Here is a 19,321-nt window from a genome sequence, read left to right on the forward strand (position 1 = left end):
TGGATGGTTTTAAAGTTTCTAGCTCCCTGAACACCTGACCTGGATATTGCAAAGCGTGACTAATCTCTAATCTCTTGTTTTGCACATGGGAGAGCTTTTTCGAGGAATTGATTACGTACACATGTATTATATATGTGCAAATATATGGTCAAACGGGTGTGAACACCTGCTTGTCAATTATCCCTCTGAATTGTTTCCATAAACGTGGAATCAGTCTTCCACTGTTATGAAACTACAATCTTTTAGGATGACTTTCCATTAGATGTTGGAATATTCGGTATGTATAACGAGTTCTTTGAGGGCTAAGATCTAATGTAGAGCAGTCAATGTTCCTGCTGATTGTTCCACCTGTGTAACTTTGCCCCAGAATTACTTTATACATAACCCCTATGTTGTAGGGATCTATTCGGAATCAAGAGATCAATTACAATAATAAACTAACTTTAAAAAATACTGCAGTGAATGGTGTTTGAGGTTGCAGTAGGAGTTCCATGCCTTCCAACAGTCCTGCTTCCGGAGCGCTCTCTGCATTGACTTATTACCGGCCAGTCAGGCTGACACGTCCCTTCAGAGGATGGGCCTTCCCCTCTTCCCGTCCTAATTGCATACCTTCCAATATTGGGAGCTATGGAGTTATGTTCATTTCATTCAAGCTTTTCTTTTTTCAAGCTATTTAACAATGTCACGATTTAGAAAAGCAGGCTACGAATGAGCATGAATATAGTCTGGATTTCACCTGGACAGAATGCTTCCAAAAGTCCAGGCCTGGATACTTCAAATCCAGGCCCACTGGCAAATAGTTAGATAACTCTTGGTAGTGCAATGGCTAACTGTGACCTGGCTAGTGCTTGGTAACCAGCCCAGCCGCTACATTAAAAAATGTCTTCTTTATTAGTTTAATTGCCCCTCCTCTAAAATAAGGCAGAGGAGAGTAGGTAGGGAACTTTTTTGTGAATGGGGGGTGGCTTGGAGGGTGGACAATAGCATGTCACCCCACCCCCTTTATATATTTATTAGAACCCCCAGCTGCTGTACATCGGTGGGAGTTTGAGGGGGGGACAGTGGTCTGTTCACCTCCCCATTATTTAATTTTCAGTTCCCCACTTTACGGGAGGGAGTAGGTCCCCCACCCCATTATTTTACACTCCCCATTCTTGTTTAGTATTTAGTAGATATGCTTCCTCACACGTTGGGTAGGGGCATAATGCAGGTGTACAACCCCCCTCTTAGTAATATGGGGGACATATTTCCCATAAGTGCTGGACTGCCGCCACATGTTTAATCATTGCGCTGCCAAGGATTATTTAATTATTTGCCTGCTGGATGCTAACACTGCCACTGGGAAGATGGTACTTAAAATTATATTTCGCTTGCAAAAAGCAAATTCGGAATCCTATACTTTATAAAAGCATTGATTTTAATCTGTACACTGAATGTATCCTACTGACTGGTGCCGATTGGTTAGGCTGTCCAATTTCCAGAAAAAAACTTTCACTGGATTTTGTCTATTTTTGTGAAACCTGAGTTAAGTAAATGACCCTTTATGCCTGTGTGCCGTGACTCGACAATGCTCAGTGACGTATCATAAATCTATATAACACTGATATGACTTACCTAGGCTTTTGATCTGGGAGGAAAGTATGTGATGTGACAAGGTTATTGTCAAGTGAATTTCTGAATATTCCTCAGTGCCAAGCATGGAAGTATGACAGTATAATTGTCTTTACAGTGATACATATGCCTCGTTTCCACTGAGTGGATCGGTTCGGGTCGGTACAGTTTGGAAGGTTTAGAATGGATCAGCCCATTCTGGTAAGCGTTTCCACTGCAAGTCAGACCTTTCAGGGCCATGTGGGGTTTAGAAAAAATGCTCTTCCTGTCCACCAATCAATGGATTGTATAGTAGCTCCGCCCTAACCAAACCGTTCCATTTCCTATGGCCCTACATCTGAAGCAGGACCCTGAATGGATCGGTACGGTTCGCTTGTATGGACCACTTTCATAATGGAAACACCCAAAATAGCAAACCGTACCGAACCGAAGCGATCCGCTCAGTGGAAACGAGGCATAAGTGTCCTAACCAGAACTAGCAGAGACATTCTAGGGTGAAAGTGACAAAGTTATAAAGCCACTGCATTAAAATGTGGCAAAAATGGCATACGAGATGTAAATATAACTTAGATAAACTATCAATACCTTTAAAGTTGCTTCTGCTAATTAATTCACTGCTTTGGAGCTTACGAACAAGAGGATTCATTGACCTGGAATAGTGAAGGAGGATCCAGAGTAGTCACACTGTGGGTTTGGGTTTAGTCATCTAAGGAAGGTGTGATTAGAGGAACAGTGACATGAGGAATGTTGATTTACTGTCTAGCAGCCTGCAGGCAATAACTATGCATGATTGATAGCCGGTTTTGAATCTTGCTCTATAAATAAAAGAAAAGACCAGAGGGATGGGTGCAGAGGAGGGAGTGGGCTAGAGGTAATTTCAAACAGGGAACATGACCCCTCTTGAAAAAAACTCTTATCGACTATTGTAATTGCTTTGAAATTTCAATGCAATCAGTAGATATACACGAGACAGAGCATTGACTTTGTCTCATGTAGTTTGCAATTTTTGGCAAATGTCGAGTTTCCACCACCATTTCCCATTAGCCATTGGTCACAACGGTTGTTAGGAACAGGTATCATCTCGTGGGATGAGCAATAGAAGCCTATGGCACCTAATTACACAATGCGTGCAATTTTCTATAGAAAGTTTTGCGAACCCCTCCATAGAAACCCACTTTGTACTCTTACGCATGCTAGATAGTATAATAATGAATGTGACCTTACAGCTTGTTAGAGATTATGTACTATATACAAGGAGAGTGTCAAAAAACATTCCCTGCTCTTCCAACTTCTGTTTTTCATGGTTTTGTTATTCTTTGTTATTTCTAATAATATATACACAGGCAACAGAATGAGGCACACTCAAGGAATTTGTAAATCAATTAAATTCTTCTTACATTTTCTTTTAATTCTTTTTGTTCATATATCACATATTAAAGCTGTGTAATGACACCAAATAGCCTTAAAGGGACACTACAGTCACCAGAACAACTACAGTTTATTGATTTTTTTTCTGGTGAGTAGAATCATTACCTTCAGGCTTTTTGCTGTAAACACTGTCATTTCAGAGAACATGCAGTGTTTACATTACAGCCTAGTGATAACTTCACTGGCCACTCCTCAGATGGCTGTTAGAGATCCTTCCTGGGTAATGGCTGCCTAAAATGCATCCAAACATTCAGTATCTCCTCCCTCTGCATGCAGACACTGAACTTTCCTCATAGAGATTCATTGATTCAATTCATCTCTATGAGGAGATGCTGATTGGCCAGCGCTGTGTTTGAATTGTGCTAGCTCTGCCCCTGATCTGCCTCCTTTTCAGTCTCAGCCAATCCTATGGAGAAGCACTGTGATTGGATCAGGCCAATCTGATGATGTCAGTAGACAACTTGCTATTCTTAGGCAAACAGAATGCAGAGCTTACTTTTTGAATAAAAGTAAGATTTTGCTATATTTAGGGAGTCATGAGGGGCCCAGGGGGGCTAGATGGTGGTTTTAACACTATAAGGTCAGGAATTCATGTTTGTGTTCCTGACCCTATAGTGTTCCTTTAAGCAGACACAATGTAATACAAGCGACATGTATATCAGAATAGAAGCCATAAGTACGTGACAACCAAAATATCAAGTAAATTTACGCGCAGTGAGGTTTAGAAATAAAAAAACACAAAATGAAACTTTAAAACAATACATCCTCCGCATTCAAGACCCTGCACTGTCAAATAACATTGTGAGGACTTATGCGTGCCATGGGTTTGCATAGAAAACTGGTACAGATATGTAGAATTCGGCAAGGCATTTGACACAGTAGACCATGGCATTCTTTTGCAAAAACTTAAAAACTCAGGCATTGGTGATCGTCCGCTAACCTGGTTTCGATTGTATGTTTCAGACCGATTGCAATATGTGGCCAGGGCCATCTTTAACGTGGGGCGAATAGGGCAGCTGCCCCGGGCCCAATTACACCTGGGGCCCAAAGCAGCTGCCCCATGGGCCCTGCTTCCCACAAAAAAATATTTATTTGCCCCATGGGCTTGCCAATGCTGCATTTGCACCAGGGGCCCACACACTAAGGGGGCTTATCTGGTGGCCCATGAACTTTTGGGGCCACCCGGTGGGCTTTTGTCAGCAGGGGCCCTGTCGGGCGCTGTGGCCCTTTTACAGCATAACCTTGTTTAATGCCAACTGGCTGAGAGGAAGTGACAGCTGTGAGTCACTTCATCACTGAGAGAGTGAAGCCACGTGCAGGATCTCACTCCCAAATACCTCAGCCTGCCACTTTACCCTAGGAAAGCCACCCCCCTGTATCCAAAAGGTTGAAACTGAAAGGTGTCTGCTTGTGTGTGTCAGGTTGTGTATCTGTGTCAGTCTGTATTTGCTTGTGCGTCAGTGTGTTTATCTGTGTATCTGCATGTATTCCAGTGTGTATGTTTATCTATGTGTGTATGTGTATCACAGTGTGTGTGTGGCAGTGTATGTGTACATGTGCATACATCTCATACATTCAAAATGCCAACACTAAACACAAGTACACCCCTGCAATCAAACTTCAACACTACATACAAACACACTCCTGCATTGAAACATCAACACTACATACAGCACACATACAGCAATATATAAACACGCCACTGCATTAAAAAACAAACAGAATACATAAAAACAACACATACAAACACACCACAAACATACTCCATACAAAAACAGGCTTACATTCAAACACACAAACACTGTTCAGTGCTAAATGCAATCCTGCAAGCATGGGAAAATGGTAGAGCCAGTGGTGTATCCTGGTTTTGTGCTGCCCAATTAAATGCTTTCCCAAGGCTCAATCAATATTAAAGACTGCCCTGTATGTGGCTATATCTTAGGGCTTCCTTCCCTCTTCCAGTCACGTGTGGTGCTCCCCAAGGCTCCATACTCTGCCCCCTGCTATTCACATTAGTTATAAATGATCTGCCTAACTTCTGCAAATCATCAACTGTACACATGAATGCAGACGACGCTGTAATGATGTAATCTATGCTAGTAAACCCAAGCTACCACAGCTTGAGGCTGTGCTCCAAAACCAATTCACAGAGGTAGAAAGGTGGATAGCAGATAAACTATTCCTAAACACTGACAAAACTGTCACAATGATCTTTGAAACGGTACCTAAATTACATCAACTGCAAAATCCACAACTGTGTATCAAATTTAAATAGCACACTGACAGCAGTCTGCTCTTTTAAATATCTAAGAATGTTGCTAGACCCCAATCTATCCTTTGGCCTTCACATTGAAAAGATTTCTTCAAAACTTTACCCAAAAGTAGGTGCCCTGTACAGAAACAAATGCTGCCTAAGCCCTACAGTAAGGAAACAGATAGTGCAGCAAATGCTAATGGCGGTCATTGATTATGGGGATGTTGTGTATGCACCCGCACCGCAAACCCTCCTTAATAAATGTAAAACATTATATAATTCATTCTGCCACTTTGTACTAGAATGTAATTACTTTATCCACCACTGTGACATGTTAAAAGAGCTAAACTGGCTATCGCTGGAATCCCAATGCACTCTTCATCTTTCCAGCCTTGTGCATAAGAGCATATCTGGGAAGCTCCCACCCTACCTGAGTCGAATGCTCTCCCCGGCTGTTCCCACCTCCTATAACCTCCGATCCAGTACTAGCACGATATTTGGCATACCGCAATACAAAAATAAAGTGGCTCAATCTATATTTTCCTACAGAGCACCGCAATTATGGAATAATCTCAGGGACACAGTCAAATCTTCATTCAATCTAAAATCTTTTAAGAGATCTATGGCAATATACCTCAATACAGAATGCACCTGTCATGGTTGAATATATTTATTATCTGTTATCTATAACATTTATTTATGTGTGTATGTGTATATATATATTTATAGTTTTTATATTGTATTTTTTTTAATATTGTACCCTATTGTAACAATGCAATGTTTTGTGGACCCAGGGCATACTTGAAAACGAGAGAAATCTCAATGTATCGATCCTGGTAAAATATTTTATAAATAAATAGGCATGTATGAGGGGGAAAATAATGGCAGAGCAGAAGCTAATTAGAGTTGCTTACAGAGCCAGAGATGATAATACAATGGGGCTTAAAAAAATTGGAAATAAAGAACTCAAAAGCTGCCTAGTAAAATAAAAAGGAAACAAAAAACAAGTTCAGACAGTTTACAGCCGGAGGATCCACCGACCCAACCATGGCTCTCCCTGGGACAATTTCAGCTGTAACTGCCAATGCTTGAAGAAGGGCAGGTGCGTTTTTGAAGCTGCGTAAGTGGGAACTTCTTGCCGTCTTTCTCTGCCAATAGGCAGTGTGAACACCATCTGTACGGAATTGAAGCCTCTCTTTGTAGCTTGAGAGAAGTGATTGCCTCCATTGCATGGTTAAAGGGAATCTCCAGTGCCAGGAAAACAATCCGTTTTCCTGGCACTGGAGGGTCCCTCTCCCTCCCACCCCCCAATCCCCGGTTACTGAAGGGGTGAAAACCCCTTCAGTCACTTACCTGAGGCAGCGGCGATGTCCCTCACCGCTGTCTCCTCCTCCGTGACGCTCCTCCTCTTCATTGCGTCGGCCGGTGGGCGAGACTGATCCCGACCACCGGCCGAGGAGACCTAATGCGCATGTTCGGCAATGCCGCGCATGCGCATTACGTCTCCCCATAGGAAAGCGTGAGGACGTCCAGCACAGAAAACCTGTGCTATGAAGCAGGAAGTGCCCTCTAGTGGCTGTCTAGTAGATAAAAAAACTGCAATAGTTACACTTGCAGGGTTAAGAGTAGTGGGAGTTGGCACCCAGACCACTCCAATGGGCAGAAGTGGTCTGGGTGCCTGGAGTGTCCCTTTAATCTGGATAGATCTCTGTAAAACGACAACTGTAAACCCTCAAAAGACAGTGAGGGAGATACTCTTGTGGCTCCCAAATCTGCAGACTAGCCAGAGTCCCTTTGAAATTCACTCGGGGCCTTAGCAGCCTTTGGCAGTCGAAAACAGCGGTCAGCAGCAGCTTGGTTGGCTGGCGTTGGCGACAGCAATGTGGATAGCAAACGCTGTATGCAGTGTGGCAATTCTTCTGGTGAGACACACTTGCCAGCCGTAGTGCCAATTCGCCACATTTCTTTTGAAGGGTATGGAGCGCTTCATCTGTGGCAGATTGTGCTAATTGTGTACCTCCTTGCTCTCCTTCCAAGCCTGAACACAGCCTGTCAGCAGGGCTACTTCCTCCCTTAATACAGCCATGTCTGCTCAAAACATAGCTTTGATGTCTTGCAGTAAGGCTTTTATATTCATTCACCTTAGTCGTGAGAGCAGCATCCTCCAGCCCAGAAGGCTGTGTGATCATGGGCAGTGAAACCTGCGTGGTGGCAGGGAAATCTTCCTCCTGTATATTCTCGACCTCAGATGAAGCCGTGGACTAGGCCGCAGTCGGTGCTATCTTGGAAAGCGCTGGTTGTTGTGGCTGTCTGAATAAGCTCTCAATATCTCGGCAGCCGGGCCTAGGACCCGCTCTGTGTTTTTTTTTGAGTGTCGTGCCATGTTCTGCGGATTAGTAGGAGCTCAGATTGAGGTCAGTAATAGCCCCATGAGTCGCTGTACAGGCTCTGTAATTAGGCGATGGCCCAGAGCTCACTGGGAATGCGAGCATCTCACTTGGGTGCTGCCTCCACCCCCCACTAAATTCTTACTTAATTTAAAGGTGTATTTACAATTGACAAATTCCTTGAGTGCGCCTCATTCAGTTTTGTACATTTTAGCCGAAAGTGCAGCTCGTGGTACATACAACAGGAGATTGGCTCTTGCAGATAGATAGATATGCTGCATATTTTGTGTATTTGTGTGTGTGTCTACACACCTGTATATATGTAATTATACACAAAGCTCTTTTTTACACCCACTTTCACAGCAACACATTTTGAATATGTTAACATTAATTAGTAGCTCTGGGCTTAAAGCATGGCAATTATTTTTCACATTTCAGCGACGGGTGGGGATACCGTATTTATGAGGCACAGATAAATTATTGAGCTTCTGAATAAGTTGCAGTATTTTTTTTTTATAATTTCTCCGAATTGTTAAAGGGATCTCCAGGGAACTATAAACAATGTCAGCTGGTCCCTGGACTCTCGGCAATCTGCATGGATGTTCATTTGATGAGCACATTATCATCTGCAACGGAAAAAAATGAACAAGTGAGTGTCTTCAGAAAGACCAATTAAAGCATTGCAGGGATGTATTCACTTTTATTGTCCATTTGCAGATGCAAAATAATTTTTGAGAGACATTTACTGTCATTTTTTTGTAATTATAGTAAAACTTTTTTTGTATTATTCATATTGGCTCATAGAAGAATGTTAGTTTGTTAAACTGTATCTGTCATCAGAAATTTTCTAAAATAAAGGTTAAGGAACACAAAAATACAGTTTCACATTTTACAAGGCTACTTAATATCCCTTACTTCGGCAAACAAATGTGGGGTTTCAGTTCCACCATGTGGCCATATCTGAAATGTTCTGAGTGAGTGTTTTTAAATGGAGCAATTGTAGAATTTCTATCTAACCAATGCTTCTCTGTGGACATACAGCATAATTACAAAGGTTATTTAACAAACCTGAGATTTTGATTGGTTCCTGCCATTGTGCTTTTTGCAACATTTCATTCTGCAAATGTCACTGTGATGCAAACCCAAGATAACGTAAAGGGACACTCCACTGACCAAATACAAATTAAATAAAATCACTGTTTAGTAGATACACACCAAATGAAAACCTGCACACATTTAATAATGCATTTTACATTGAGCTTATATCTAAAAACAGTTTGCAAAAGCTGCAGATATCTTGTCTGCAGCCCTTGCAAGCCCTCCCCTTCTAACCCCGCCCAGACTTTCTGTGACTGTCCAATCATAGACTCCAAATGCAGCTCAATGAGAAGCCTTTGCAAGGCAGATTGCCTTATCCTCATTGCTGTGAAACAGAACAGTGGAAATCTTCATTCTCCCATTACCTCATCAGGGGTAAGGCCTACATAAAGCCCACCACCATTCTGACAAGGTTTTAAGCAAGCTGAAGTGCTTTAGGGGTCTGGAGAGTCTCTTTAACCCCCTTAAGAACCAAACTTATGGAATAAAAGGGAATCATGACATGTCACACAAAATGTTATAGCATAAAGTTGTCTTGACTTTTCTATATTAATCAACCCCACCCATATTTTTTTTTTTTTTTTTTTATGGAATAAGGTGTTTCCCTCCAGTGGTGGAGCTAACGTAGTGAGGGCCCTGGTACAAGATTTTTTGGGGGCCAAGAAGTGTAAGGAAGTTTTACTGCAGATATCAGACAATGTGAAGGCTACTATGAAACTATTAGATTCCATAATACTAACAAGTTCTTTATTCGTTTTAGGGGGTCTCAAATAGGATATAGAGTGGTGACTACTCACCATTTTTGACAGTGGTACAAATTTTATGCATAACAATAGCTTGGAGACTCCCTCTCGATGCCAATCTACAATTTCAGTACTATATGTAACACAGTACATTCCATCCAGCACCTTTACAATCTCCACAGTGTCAAAGGGTCTTCCATTACACTGGGGAAGAGCGTACTCCTACTGTAACAAGTTTGTGGTATATAATCACCGAATGTTTTTAATGTATACTTGCGTCACAGGATACTACTTGTGGCAGGAATGTTTTTTTTTGACCCAACTATTGCTTCAAATCAGTTTGCTTCTGAAAGCGTCTGACAGTTCTGAGTTAGAATCTTTATGGGAAACATAAGTAGACTGAAATTCGAACATATACATGAGATAATATTGGATCTACTTTTACGCTGCATGGTAGGGTGGAGAAAATCTTTTTGTGTCAAAGCTTGATGTAATTAAAACGTTACCATATCCTGCCACTTCTCAGCTAACAAACTATAGTTTTTAATATGTGTATGGCTGCAGCGCAATGTGAGCTACCATCACTATAGTACAGCCTGCAGATTATCCAAGATATTTCAGCCCTAATCCCAAGAATCAAAAAATTGCCTGTGGTCGTCTATGACCATCTAAAACAGTAAACTTGGCTTGCTTTCTTTTTGTTGTGTGCTTTTGTCCTGGACGATGGTGCTTTTTGCAAGCAAGCGTCAAACATCTGACTGGTGTCTCTGTCTGCATTCTGTGACATCTGGCTATAAACCACATACGATAAAGTCCACTGTTGTTTTCAGGGGTAGCTTTAGAGGATCACAGTTCTACATCACAGCCCAATGCGTACATATGTGAGGCGAACTATATATATATATATATATATATATATATATATATATATATATATATATATATATATTTCTTTTCCATGCATTGACAAAAGATTAAAACTGTCCCAGGACATTAATAGCTTGTTCCTAGTAAATGCGAAATGTCAGCCTCATTTGGAAAGATGTTTAACCCCTTAAGGACACATGACATGTGTGACATGTCATGATTCCCTTTTATTCCAGAAGTTTGGTCCTTAAGAGGTTAAAGGTGGCCCTGGGGAGCTTTTCCTTAAATCAGATCCTTGTGTGTTGTTTTTTTTTGTGTGTTTTTTTTTGTGTGTTTTTTTTTTTTTACAAATATAGCAAGTGGAGTATTAAAGGGGTATGAGTTTGCATATATGGTGGGAACTAATTTGACAGAGACAATTCCACATGGATAATTTTTTTGTGATTATTACTTTGTACACAGTTAAAAGACAAAGGGTTGTGTTACTAATCTTTTCCATATATCTTTGTTTAGTTTGCGACACCACCAGAATATTAAATTGTGCTTTTTTTTCTTTTATAGATCTTTTTTTGAACGTGAGTTGAACATGGTCTTGGGCCTTCTCTAGAATAACAATATGCAGACATTAACGAATCACAAAAGCCTCTACACCAGCTGCTTCCATGACTAAAACAGATTTGTCTGTTGCTGTCAGTCATAATTAGTTGGGTATTATGCAGATAGTGAGCCTGAGGTGCTGGAGGCTAATGGAATCAGCTTAAATTATTGCCAGCTGATTGCATTTAAGAATTTATCAGGAATTAGATATTGCATTTTGGTGCTTCTTAAATGTTTGATGTCTCCAAGTGCTAGTTCTTTGTGCCTTCTTAGCTGGTTACTTTTGCGAGTAATTTCTCTGATAAGAGTTCTGTGTCATAGAGGTCAAGGAGAATTGATAAGGAGATTGCCAATTTGAAGGCGTCAGGGTTTCTACATTTCCTAGGCAGGAATTTTGGCATCACATGTACTATTGCGATGATAGTACTCGTCAATTTCCTATTTATTGTATAAAACCCAGCATGTGTGCATAAAGAAACGGTTGCCAGGTCCACCATATTTTCTAGGCAGCTATCACTTCATGTTGACCAATTAAAGTGCTGTCATATGTAGAGTTCATATAATAAAGGAATACTAAGTAGTTAAATATTTGATATTCCACTGCAGCATTTGAATTGTACATGCTGAAGGACAGCATGTTTCTTGTTCAGCCAATGTATGATGGGTATGTGTGCCAGCAAATGTGGATACCTGATTTGTGTCCAAGCAAATACCAAGTTCATCAAGAGCGCATGAATTGATATTTCAGTTCTAAAAGGAGACATTTTAATTTTCCTTTTCCTTTTAGGCGTTATGAATAAAAACCTGGACATCAGAGCTCTCTATATATTATATTGCCGTTAAAAGAAATATATGGAGCATACGTGACTTGGTCAGTTGGCTATGTACCATATAAACTTGGTGTCAGAGTAACCTAAATTGGCTGGTCGTAACTGCCCCATCTCAAATAATAATAACTAGTATTTATATTGCGCCTTTCTCCCAGTGGGACTCAAAGGGCTTTTCAGCGCACGCTCACGGAATTAACCAAATCGGCAGCTGAACAGCACTAGATGTTATTACCCAATTGATGGTACTCATGTTATCGACCTCGGCAGGATGAAGGGCTGAGTTGACCCTGCCGGGATTTTGAAGAGGCTTTGTAGTCAGGGAATTTACCAACCAAGCTACCTCACCGTCTTTACCAACTCTGCTACCTCACATGGTGGTAGGGAAGAGATTTTTACACTTTCACTATATTTTATGAATACTACAGAGCAGCACTTTCCATGTACTCCCCATCAACATGAAGTGTTTAGGTCCAGAGAAATATGGCTGACCTTTCATGCTTTCCATACATGTTCAGTGTTAAAATAGAGGACTTATAAGGTATTTGAGTGTCTAATTCTGGGCATTGAAGTTATTTCTGGTATCTGCTCTACCTCCGTCTATCTTTCTAATATTCAGACCCTGTGTCGCGGGTTAATTTCTGTCATGCCAGAGAAAAAGGAAGCAATTGAGAGGAAAGCAAGCTCTATATAACGCAGTGCACATAAACAAGGCCATTTTACTGCTTGTTTAGTGGCTGGGAGAACAAGCAGTGACATAATGGATTAGTTTAACCACCATAATAACTTTATTGCAAATTTTATGGTGCAGAGAGTATCCTGTACCCACTCTAAAAAGCAGGGGCTTTTAACTGGGAAGCCACCCCTTTCCCGGCCCCCTCCATTCATGTCAACGAAAAGTTTTGGAACCAACAAATAAAAGCAGCCATTATGGGTGTTGCTTATTTTCTCACTTGTATTCATAATTAGATTAATTAATTTCACTCTGCCTCCCCAGCCGACTTCTCAAAAGGCACAAATGGGGTATTTTGTAGAAATCAACTTGTTTCCCATCATTACAGGGTCACCCCTGACAAACTACTTCAATCCCTGAAACAAGGCCTTACAGAATGACTTGTCAAATTGATTGGCCTTTCTGTTGACTGAAGTAAAACAAAAAAACTAGCTCTGCAGAAGGTTGGAGTGGAAGAATACTAGTAGCCTGTTTTCCGAAGTACAGTGCAGGGTTGCAAGCCAGTACAGTGGTTGCAAGCACAGTCCTCGAGGTACACCAACAGTCCAGTGTTTGTCAGTAGAATCCCCACTGCTGCCTCGAGGACTAGGTTGGGAATCCCTGCACCTAGCATTTTTCCCCTCTCTCCTCCCTGCTCTTTTTAAAGGTTTGGTGTAATGGTATGAAGAGAAGTGTTCATGATGCCTTGTAGACCTGTTTGGCAGAATAATGGTTAATTTAAAAGCTTGTCCCATCTCTTTATACCTGCTCTCATTGGTTTACTAATTACATTGATCTTTGCTCTGCATAGGCAATAGATCTGAAACTCCCGGACACAGATTACAACATCAGCGTAATACATATAAATGAATGAATTGTCGGTACAGCTAATAGTCTAAGCAGGAAATTGTGATCATCTTTTTTTTTCAGGCCCCAAGGCTTATTAGTGTCTCATCAAATGCAGAAAACACAACTGTATCTTCTGGCTCGCTGGAAGCCTGATGTAAGAAGCAATTTCACATCAAGTGTAATTTGTGCAAGAACTTGAAATAATTATTCATGTAATGCCAGTGCCGGGAACAGATAGCTTGTTATTTAATCTAATGTGGTTTTCTGTAATTTATTATGGTACAAATAGCTGCTGTAATAAATTGATGTCCTATTTTTTATTTATTGTTTTATATTTTACAGATTTTGTTGAACTTGAAAATATTGGACGTCCCAATAAGGTCTCTACCAAGTGACGGGAGATCTTCTCAATGCCCACTAATGTCACATCAGTAGATTGAGATGGACTGGGACCCCTCTGCTGCGATGCAGGTTGGAATGCGTGTAGTGAGGGGCATAGATTGGAAATGGGTCAACCAGGATAACGGAGAAGGAAGTTTAGGAACGGTGGTGGAAATCGGCCGACAGGGAAGCCCGACGACACCGGATAAGACAGTGGTTGTGCAGTGGGATCATGGCACCAGGACTAACTATCGAACAGGCTTCCAGGGATCGTATGACCTGCTGTTGTATGATAATGCTCAAATAGGTAGCTGCATGCATAAAAACTTGGCTTTGTTAAATTTTTTGGAATGCTATATCTTAGAATACTGAGAAGTATTAAACTTTGTTATGTTACTGAACAGGAAATTGTACTGATCTCTGCTTATAGAAACTGTGCAGGGGATAGAATTTTCTTTTCATGTGCACAGTACATGGTTTTTTAATATAATTAAAAAAATTAAAATACCGTAGGATATTGAGGGAAAGAAAGATAAATAATTGTTTCGGAGAGTAATTTCAATATTTATTTATTTTAAGAAGAGCCCTTTATGAATGATTTCTCCCCTTTTCAATGTCTGTCTGTATGTCTGTTCTCATAAACAGACTGATTTCTTTAGTGCCATTTTATTTGTGAGTATCTTAAAGAGTCTCATGGTTTATTCTGCTTGTCACTAGAACAGGCAGTCGGTGATGCCCACATAGGCTTCTCCTATAGTTTTGACTACTAATCTACTACTGAATTAATCTACTACTATTTTACGCCTCTCTTAAATTTTTATCAATTGACTACAAATTGCGATTGTTTCCCAGGCGTCCGCCATCCTAATATCATCTGTGACTGTTGCAAGAAGCATGGAATTCGCGGAATGCGTTGGAAGTGCAAAGTTTGCTTTGACTATGACCTGTGCACCCAATGCTACATGAACAACAAACACGACTTGTCCCATGCCTTTGAAAGATATGAAACTGCCCACTCTCAGCCGTAAGTAATAAAGCCGGTCAGTAGTTACAGTATGTGTTGAGTTTTTCTTCATATGTAGTAGTGAGGCTTGTCAAAAGACATGAGAAAAGTCTGGCCCTACATATACTTTTCAAAACATTGTGACCTTTTGTTTCTGTCATGGTCTGGTTTTCAGTCATAATTATGGACAATACACCAGAAGCCTTTTAGCATCACAGTTTAACAGGATATAGTTAAGCTGCATCTAGACATGGGTAATGCAATGACGTACTACTGGACAACTTGTCTGGTGTATGCAAGTGCTGTATGGCAGCTGGTTTGTGTCAGTGCTTTGTGTTAGTTAGGTTGTGTGATTGCTTAATCGTTATAACATGCAAAGCAGTAATTAGGCAGTATTAAAACATTAGATCTACCTAACTTGTATATAACCGAATAAGATATTGTACACTGTTCTAACTTTGCAATTCTCGTCGTAAATATTATACATCAGAATATACTTAACAATCATTTAAGTATGCAGTTGTTGTCGTACTTTGTTTTAAATATTTTTATAGTATCGCAATATAGACGCGGGTTTTAAGTATTAACAATTAATGCAGTTAGTCGCCTATGCAGAGGCGTGCGTGTTAAAATTATGGTTAGCCTTATGCACACATATTGCGGTTTTATCTGATTAGCATGTGGTTGCATGCGCAGAGGCGTATGCTTCAACGTAGGCAAGTATTCGCTAGTATTTGGTATACATAAGCTTTATGAAATTAAACATCGCAATCTAAAGCATGTTGCAATAAGCTAGTATAGTAAAGGAAGCAATTGAAAGCGATTTGGTCCTTCATAGGATAGTGTGCCTTCATTATGCATTGTAGGCCATTACACTATTGATCACTCCAACCCTTTTCTGGGTACTTTTAAACAAACGGTCTGTCTAGAAGGAGGGGAGGCTCTCATGGCACTGCTTCCACACTGTCCCTGGGGTGCCAGGCCTCCTTCCCTCTCCCCATGCCGAGCTCTGCTCACCGGTCAGGTCCCCCACAGTTCCGTGGGCACTCAGGAGCACAAACTGTCCGTTGGACCCCACCACAAAAGTCCTCTGGTCGTCCGCTCCCTGCACCTCCCCAGCTCCATACGGGTCCCTTGAGGTGTGTGTTCCCACGTCTCGCCCGGTGCCGGCCACATGCTTGAAGCCGGTGTCCACCCCCCACGACCACCGGTTCGTCGAGGGGGGCGGCGCTGTCCCGCCTCACCGGGCTCACGGCGCCGGGGACTGGGCCCTCCGGGGACCTCCCAGACCCGGAGACCCGGGCACCCACCTCTCCATCAGTCAAGGCCACAGCATGGAAGATCCGTCCGGCGCCCGGTCCTGCCAGGGCCCGCGTGGGCCGCTCATGACAGTCCCCCTTGATGAAGGTAGCGTGGGTAATAAATGTCCCTTAATTCCAGGTGTAATTATCAGGCGGGCCACATTTGTGTGGCCTGTGCCTGTAATGGAGGTCAGCGTGTGTCCCAGGCGGTGGTTTCCGTTCCGGGGCATGCAGCCTCCATGTGGCCGGAATTATCCCCTCCGATCTGGGGGGGGCGGGCCGCCTCTCTCGTCCATGTGGACCCCCCATCAATGGTTCTGCATCTGGGGTGCTCGCTCACCTGGCCAAGCGGTCGGGTAACGGGTCCCGGTCAGCCAATATGCTTGTTCCGGACGGAGATGGTGCCTAGGCCGGCCTCATTAATTTCAGTGCTCCCGGTGGGTATTTGGCTGCAGATCTGTATCTTTCGAAAGCTTAGGTGATCCCCCATTATGTCCCAGCGAGCATTCCAGCTTTAGGGCATTTTAAAAGTATGTTATCTGCCCTTTTTCAGGGCTCTTGCTCGGAGCCACATTATTCTGCTGCCATGCGGCTTGGCGGCCCGGCCCCGCCCCCTCCTACTGGACAACTTAATGTGATATAATATAGACTAATCGATTTGTTTAATACATCTAAAATTATCCACAAAATATATTGAGAAGCAGCTCCACCTTAACGATGAAAAACGAATTTTAAAACGTATGAACATGTATACATTTTACATGTCAAAGAGCATCTTATACATCTTTGTATTTCTATTACGTATATTTCTGTTTCCTCTCACGTTATTTGTAAAAGTGTAAAATTGACAACTTTTTTTCAAACACATGGGCACAGTAGTTCTGCTGTTTTACCACCAGTGATAGTAAATGTTGGTCAATGTAAATGTTGGTCAATCCCATTGTACAGAGCTACGGAATTTGCTGGCGCTATATAAATAAAAAAAATAATAATAATGTATTTGTTTGTTGACTCAATTTTACATGATGTTAAGCCACTATAATGACATAACTAAGATTGTTAATGGGACACTATAGTCACCAGAACAACTACAGCTTATTGTATTTGTTCTGATCAGTATAATCATTCCTTTTAGGCTTTTTGCAGCAAAAAATGCAGTGTTTACATTACAGCCTAGTGATAACTCCACTGGCCACTCCTCATATGGCTACTAGAGTTACTTCCTGGGTCAGATGCTGATTGGCCAGGGCTCTTTTTGGCTTGTGTTTGCTCTGCTCCTGATTTGCTTCCTTGGCAGTCTCAGCCAATCAAATACTTTCCAATAGGAAAGCATTGTGATTGGCTTTGATCAACACTTCTGATGATGTCAGCCAAGGAGGAAAATCGGGTAGAACCAGCAGCAGACTGAAAAATAGAGATACGATTTTACTATATTTAGGTGGGACCAGGGGGGCTAGATGGTGTTTTTAACACTATAGGGACAGGAATACATTTTTGTGTTCCTGACCCTATAGTTTTTCTTTAAAGGATCACTATACGGTCAGGAACACAAACATGTATTCCTGACTCTAGTGTTAAAAACCACCATCTAGACCCCCTGGGCCCCTTATGCCTCCATAAATATAGTAAAAAATCTTACTGTATTCAAGCCTGAAGCTGTAACTCTGCATGCTGTTTGCCTAAAAAAAAAAAAAAAACAAGCAGTCTGCTGACATCATCAGAAGTGGTAGCCTGATCCAATCACAATGCTTCCCCATAGGATTGGCTGAGACTGACAAAGAGGCAGATCAGGGGCAGAGCCAGCATGATTCAAACACAGCCCTGGCCAATCAGCATCTCCTCATAGAGATGTATTCAATCAATGAATCTCTCTGAGGAAAGTTCAGTGTCTGCATACATAAGCAGGAGATACTGAATGGTTGGATGCATTTTAGGCAGCCATGACCCAGCAAGGATATCTAACAGCCATCTGAGGAGTGGCCAGTGAAGTTATCACTAGGCTGTAATGTAAACACTGCATTTTGTCTGTTTACAGCAAAAAGCCTGAAGGTAATGATTCTACACACCAGAACAAATTCAATAAGCTGTAGTTGTTCTGGTGACTATAGTGTCCCTTTAAAGCTATCATTTGGAATGTAAAATTTAAAAATGGCAAATAAAGACAATGTGCCCAACAGGCCAGATGCCGTAAGGCAAGGATGGTTGAAAATAGATCCTCTGGGTATTGGGGAACTACATATCCCATTATGCATTGCCAATACTCCCTTACTCATCAAAGCTTTTGGAAAGACTTGTCTTTACCTGTGTGTCTCACTTCCTTAATTCCAACTCTCTCCTTGACCCTCTTCAGTCTGGCTTCCGCCCTCTCCACTCTACTGAGACCACTCTTATCAAAGTGACTAATGACCTAATCTCCGCTAAATCCAAAGGTCACTACTCCATTTAATTCTCCTTGACCTCTCTGCTGCCTTTGACACAGTTGATCATGCTCTCCTCCTTCAAACTCTTCAATCACTCGGTCTCTGTGACTCTGTCCTCTCTTGGTTTTCCTCCTATCTCTCCCAACGCTCATTTAGTGTCTCCTTTTCCAAGGATACCTCCTCCCCTCGCCCTGTCTCGGTTGGAGTTCCCCAAGGCTCTGTCCTTGGTCCCCTTCTATTTTCTCTTTATACTGCCTCTCTTGGAAAACTTATTGCCTCTTTTGGATTCAACTACCACCTGTACGCTGATGACACTCAGATATACCTCTCCTCACCGGACCTCTCCCCGGCCGTCCTGCAACGTGTCACTGCTTGCCTCTCTTCCATCTCTGACTGGATGTCGTCACGCTTTCTCAAACTTAACCTCTCTAAAACTGAACTCCTTGTCTTTCCTCCTCCTAATACTGATCCTCCTCTCTCACTCTCCCTTCAAGTCAGTGATATCCACATAAGTCCATCCCTACAAGCGCGCTTTCTTGGCGTCATACTTGACTCTGGTCTCACCTTTGAGTCTCACATCCAGTTTGTTGCCAAGTCCTGTAGGTTCCAACTCAAAAACATAGCCCGCATCCGCCCCTTTCTTACGCAAGATGCTACCAAGGAGCTTGTCCATGCTCTAGTAATTTCCCGCATGGATTACTGTAACCCTCTCCTGATTGGTCTCCCCAAAAGCCGTACTGCCCCGCTACAGTCTGTAATGAATGCTGCAGCTAGACTGATTTTCCTATCCAGTCGGTCCTCTCACACCTCGCCCCTCTGCCAGTCCTTACATTGGCTCCCTGT

At 42.0% G+C, this 19,321-nt stretch overlaps 1 protein-coding gene across 6 annotated transcripts in view; it reads left to right on the top strand.

The window, feature by feature from the left end:
* MIB2 (MIB E3 ubiquitin protein ligase 2) overlaps positions 1-19,321 on the top strand; it is an 83,377-nt gene that overhangs the window by 21,120 nt on the left and 42,936 nt on the right. For 3 of the 6 annotated variants that reach the window (XM_063436378.1, XM_063436383.1, XM_063436380.1), the window contains exons 2-3: positions 13,716-14,061; positions 14,607-14,778. In XM_063436378.1, coding sequence (XP_063292448.1) covers positions 13,815-14,061; positions 14,607-14,778 — 419 coding nt within the window. In that variant the 5' untranslated portion in view covers positions 13,716-13,814. Of the gene's footprint in view, positions 1-13,186; positions 13,205-13,432; positions 13,528-13,608; positions 13,630-13,715; positions 14,062-14,606; positions 14,779-19,321 lie in introns of those variants that run through there. The other 3 variants (XM_063436382.1, XM_063436379.1, XM_063436381.1) reach the window with 3 other exon arrangements.

Source organism: Pelobates fuscus, chromosome 11 (genome assembly GCF_036172605.1).
Source record: "Pelobates fuscus isolate aPelFus1 chromosome 11, aPelFus1.pri, whole genome shotgun sequence".
NCBI lineage: Eukaryota > Metazoa > Chordata > Amphibia > Anura > Pelobatidae > Pelobates > Pelobates fuscus.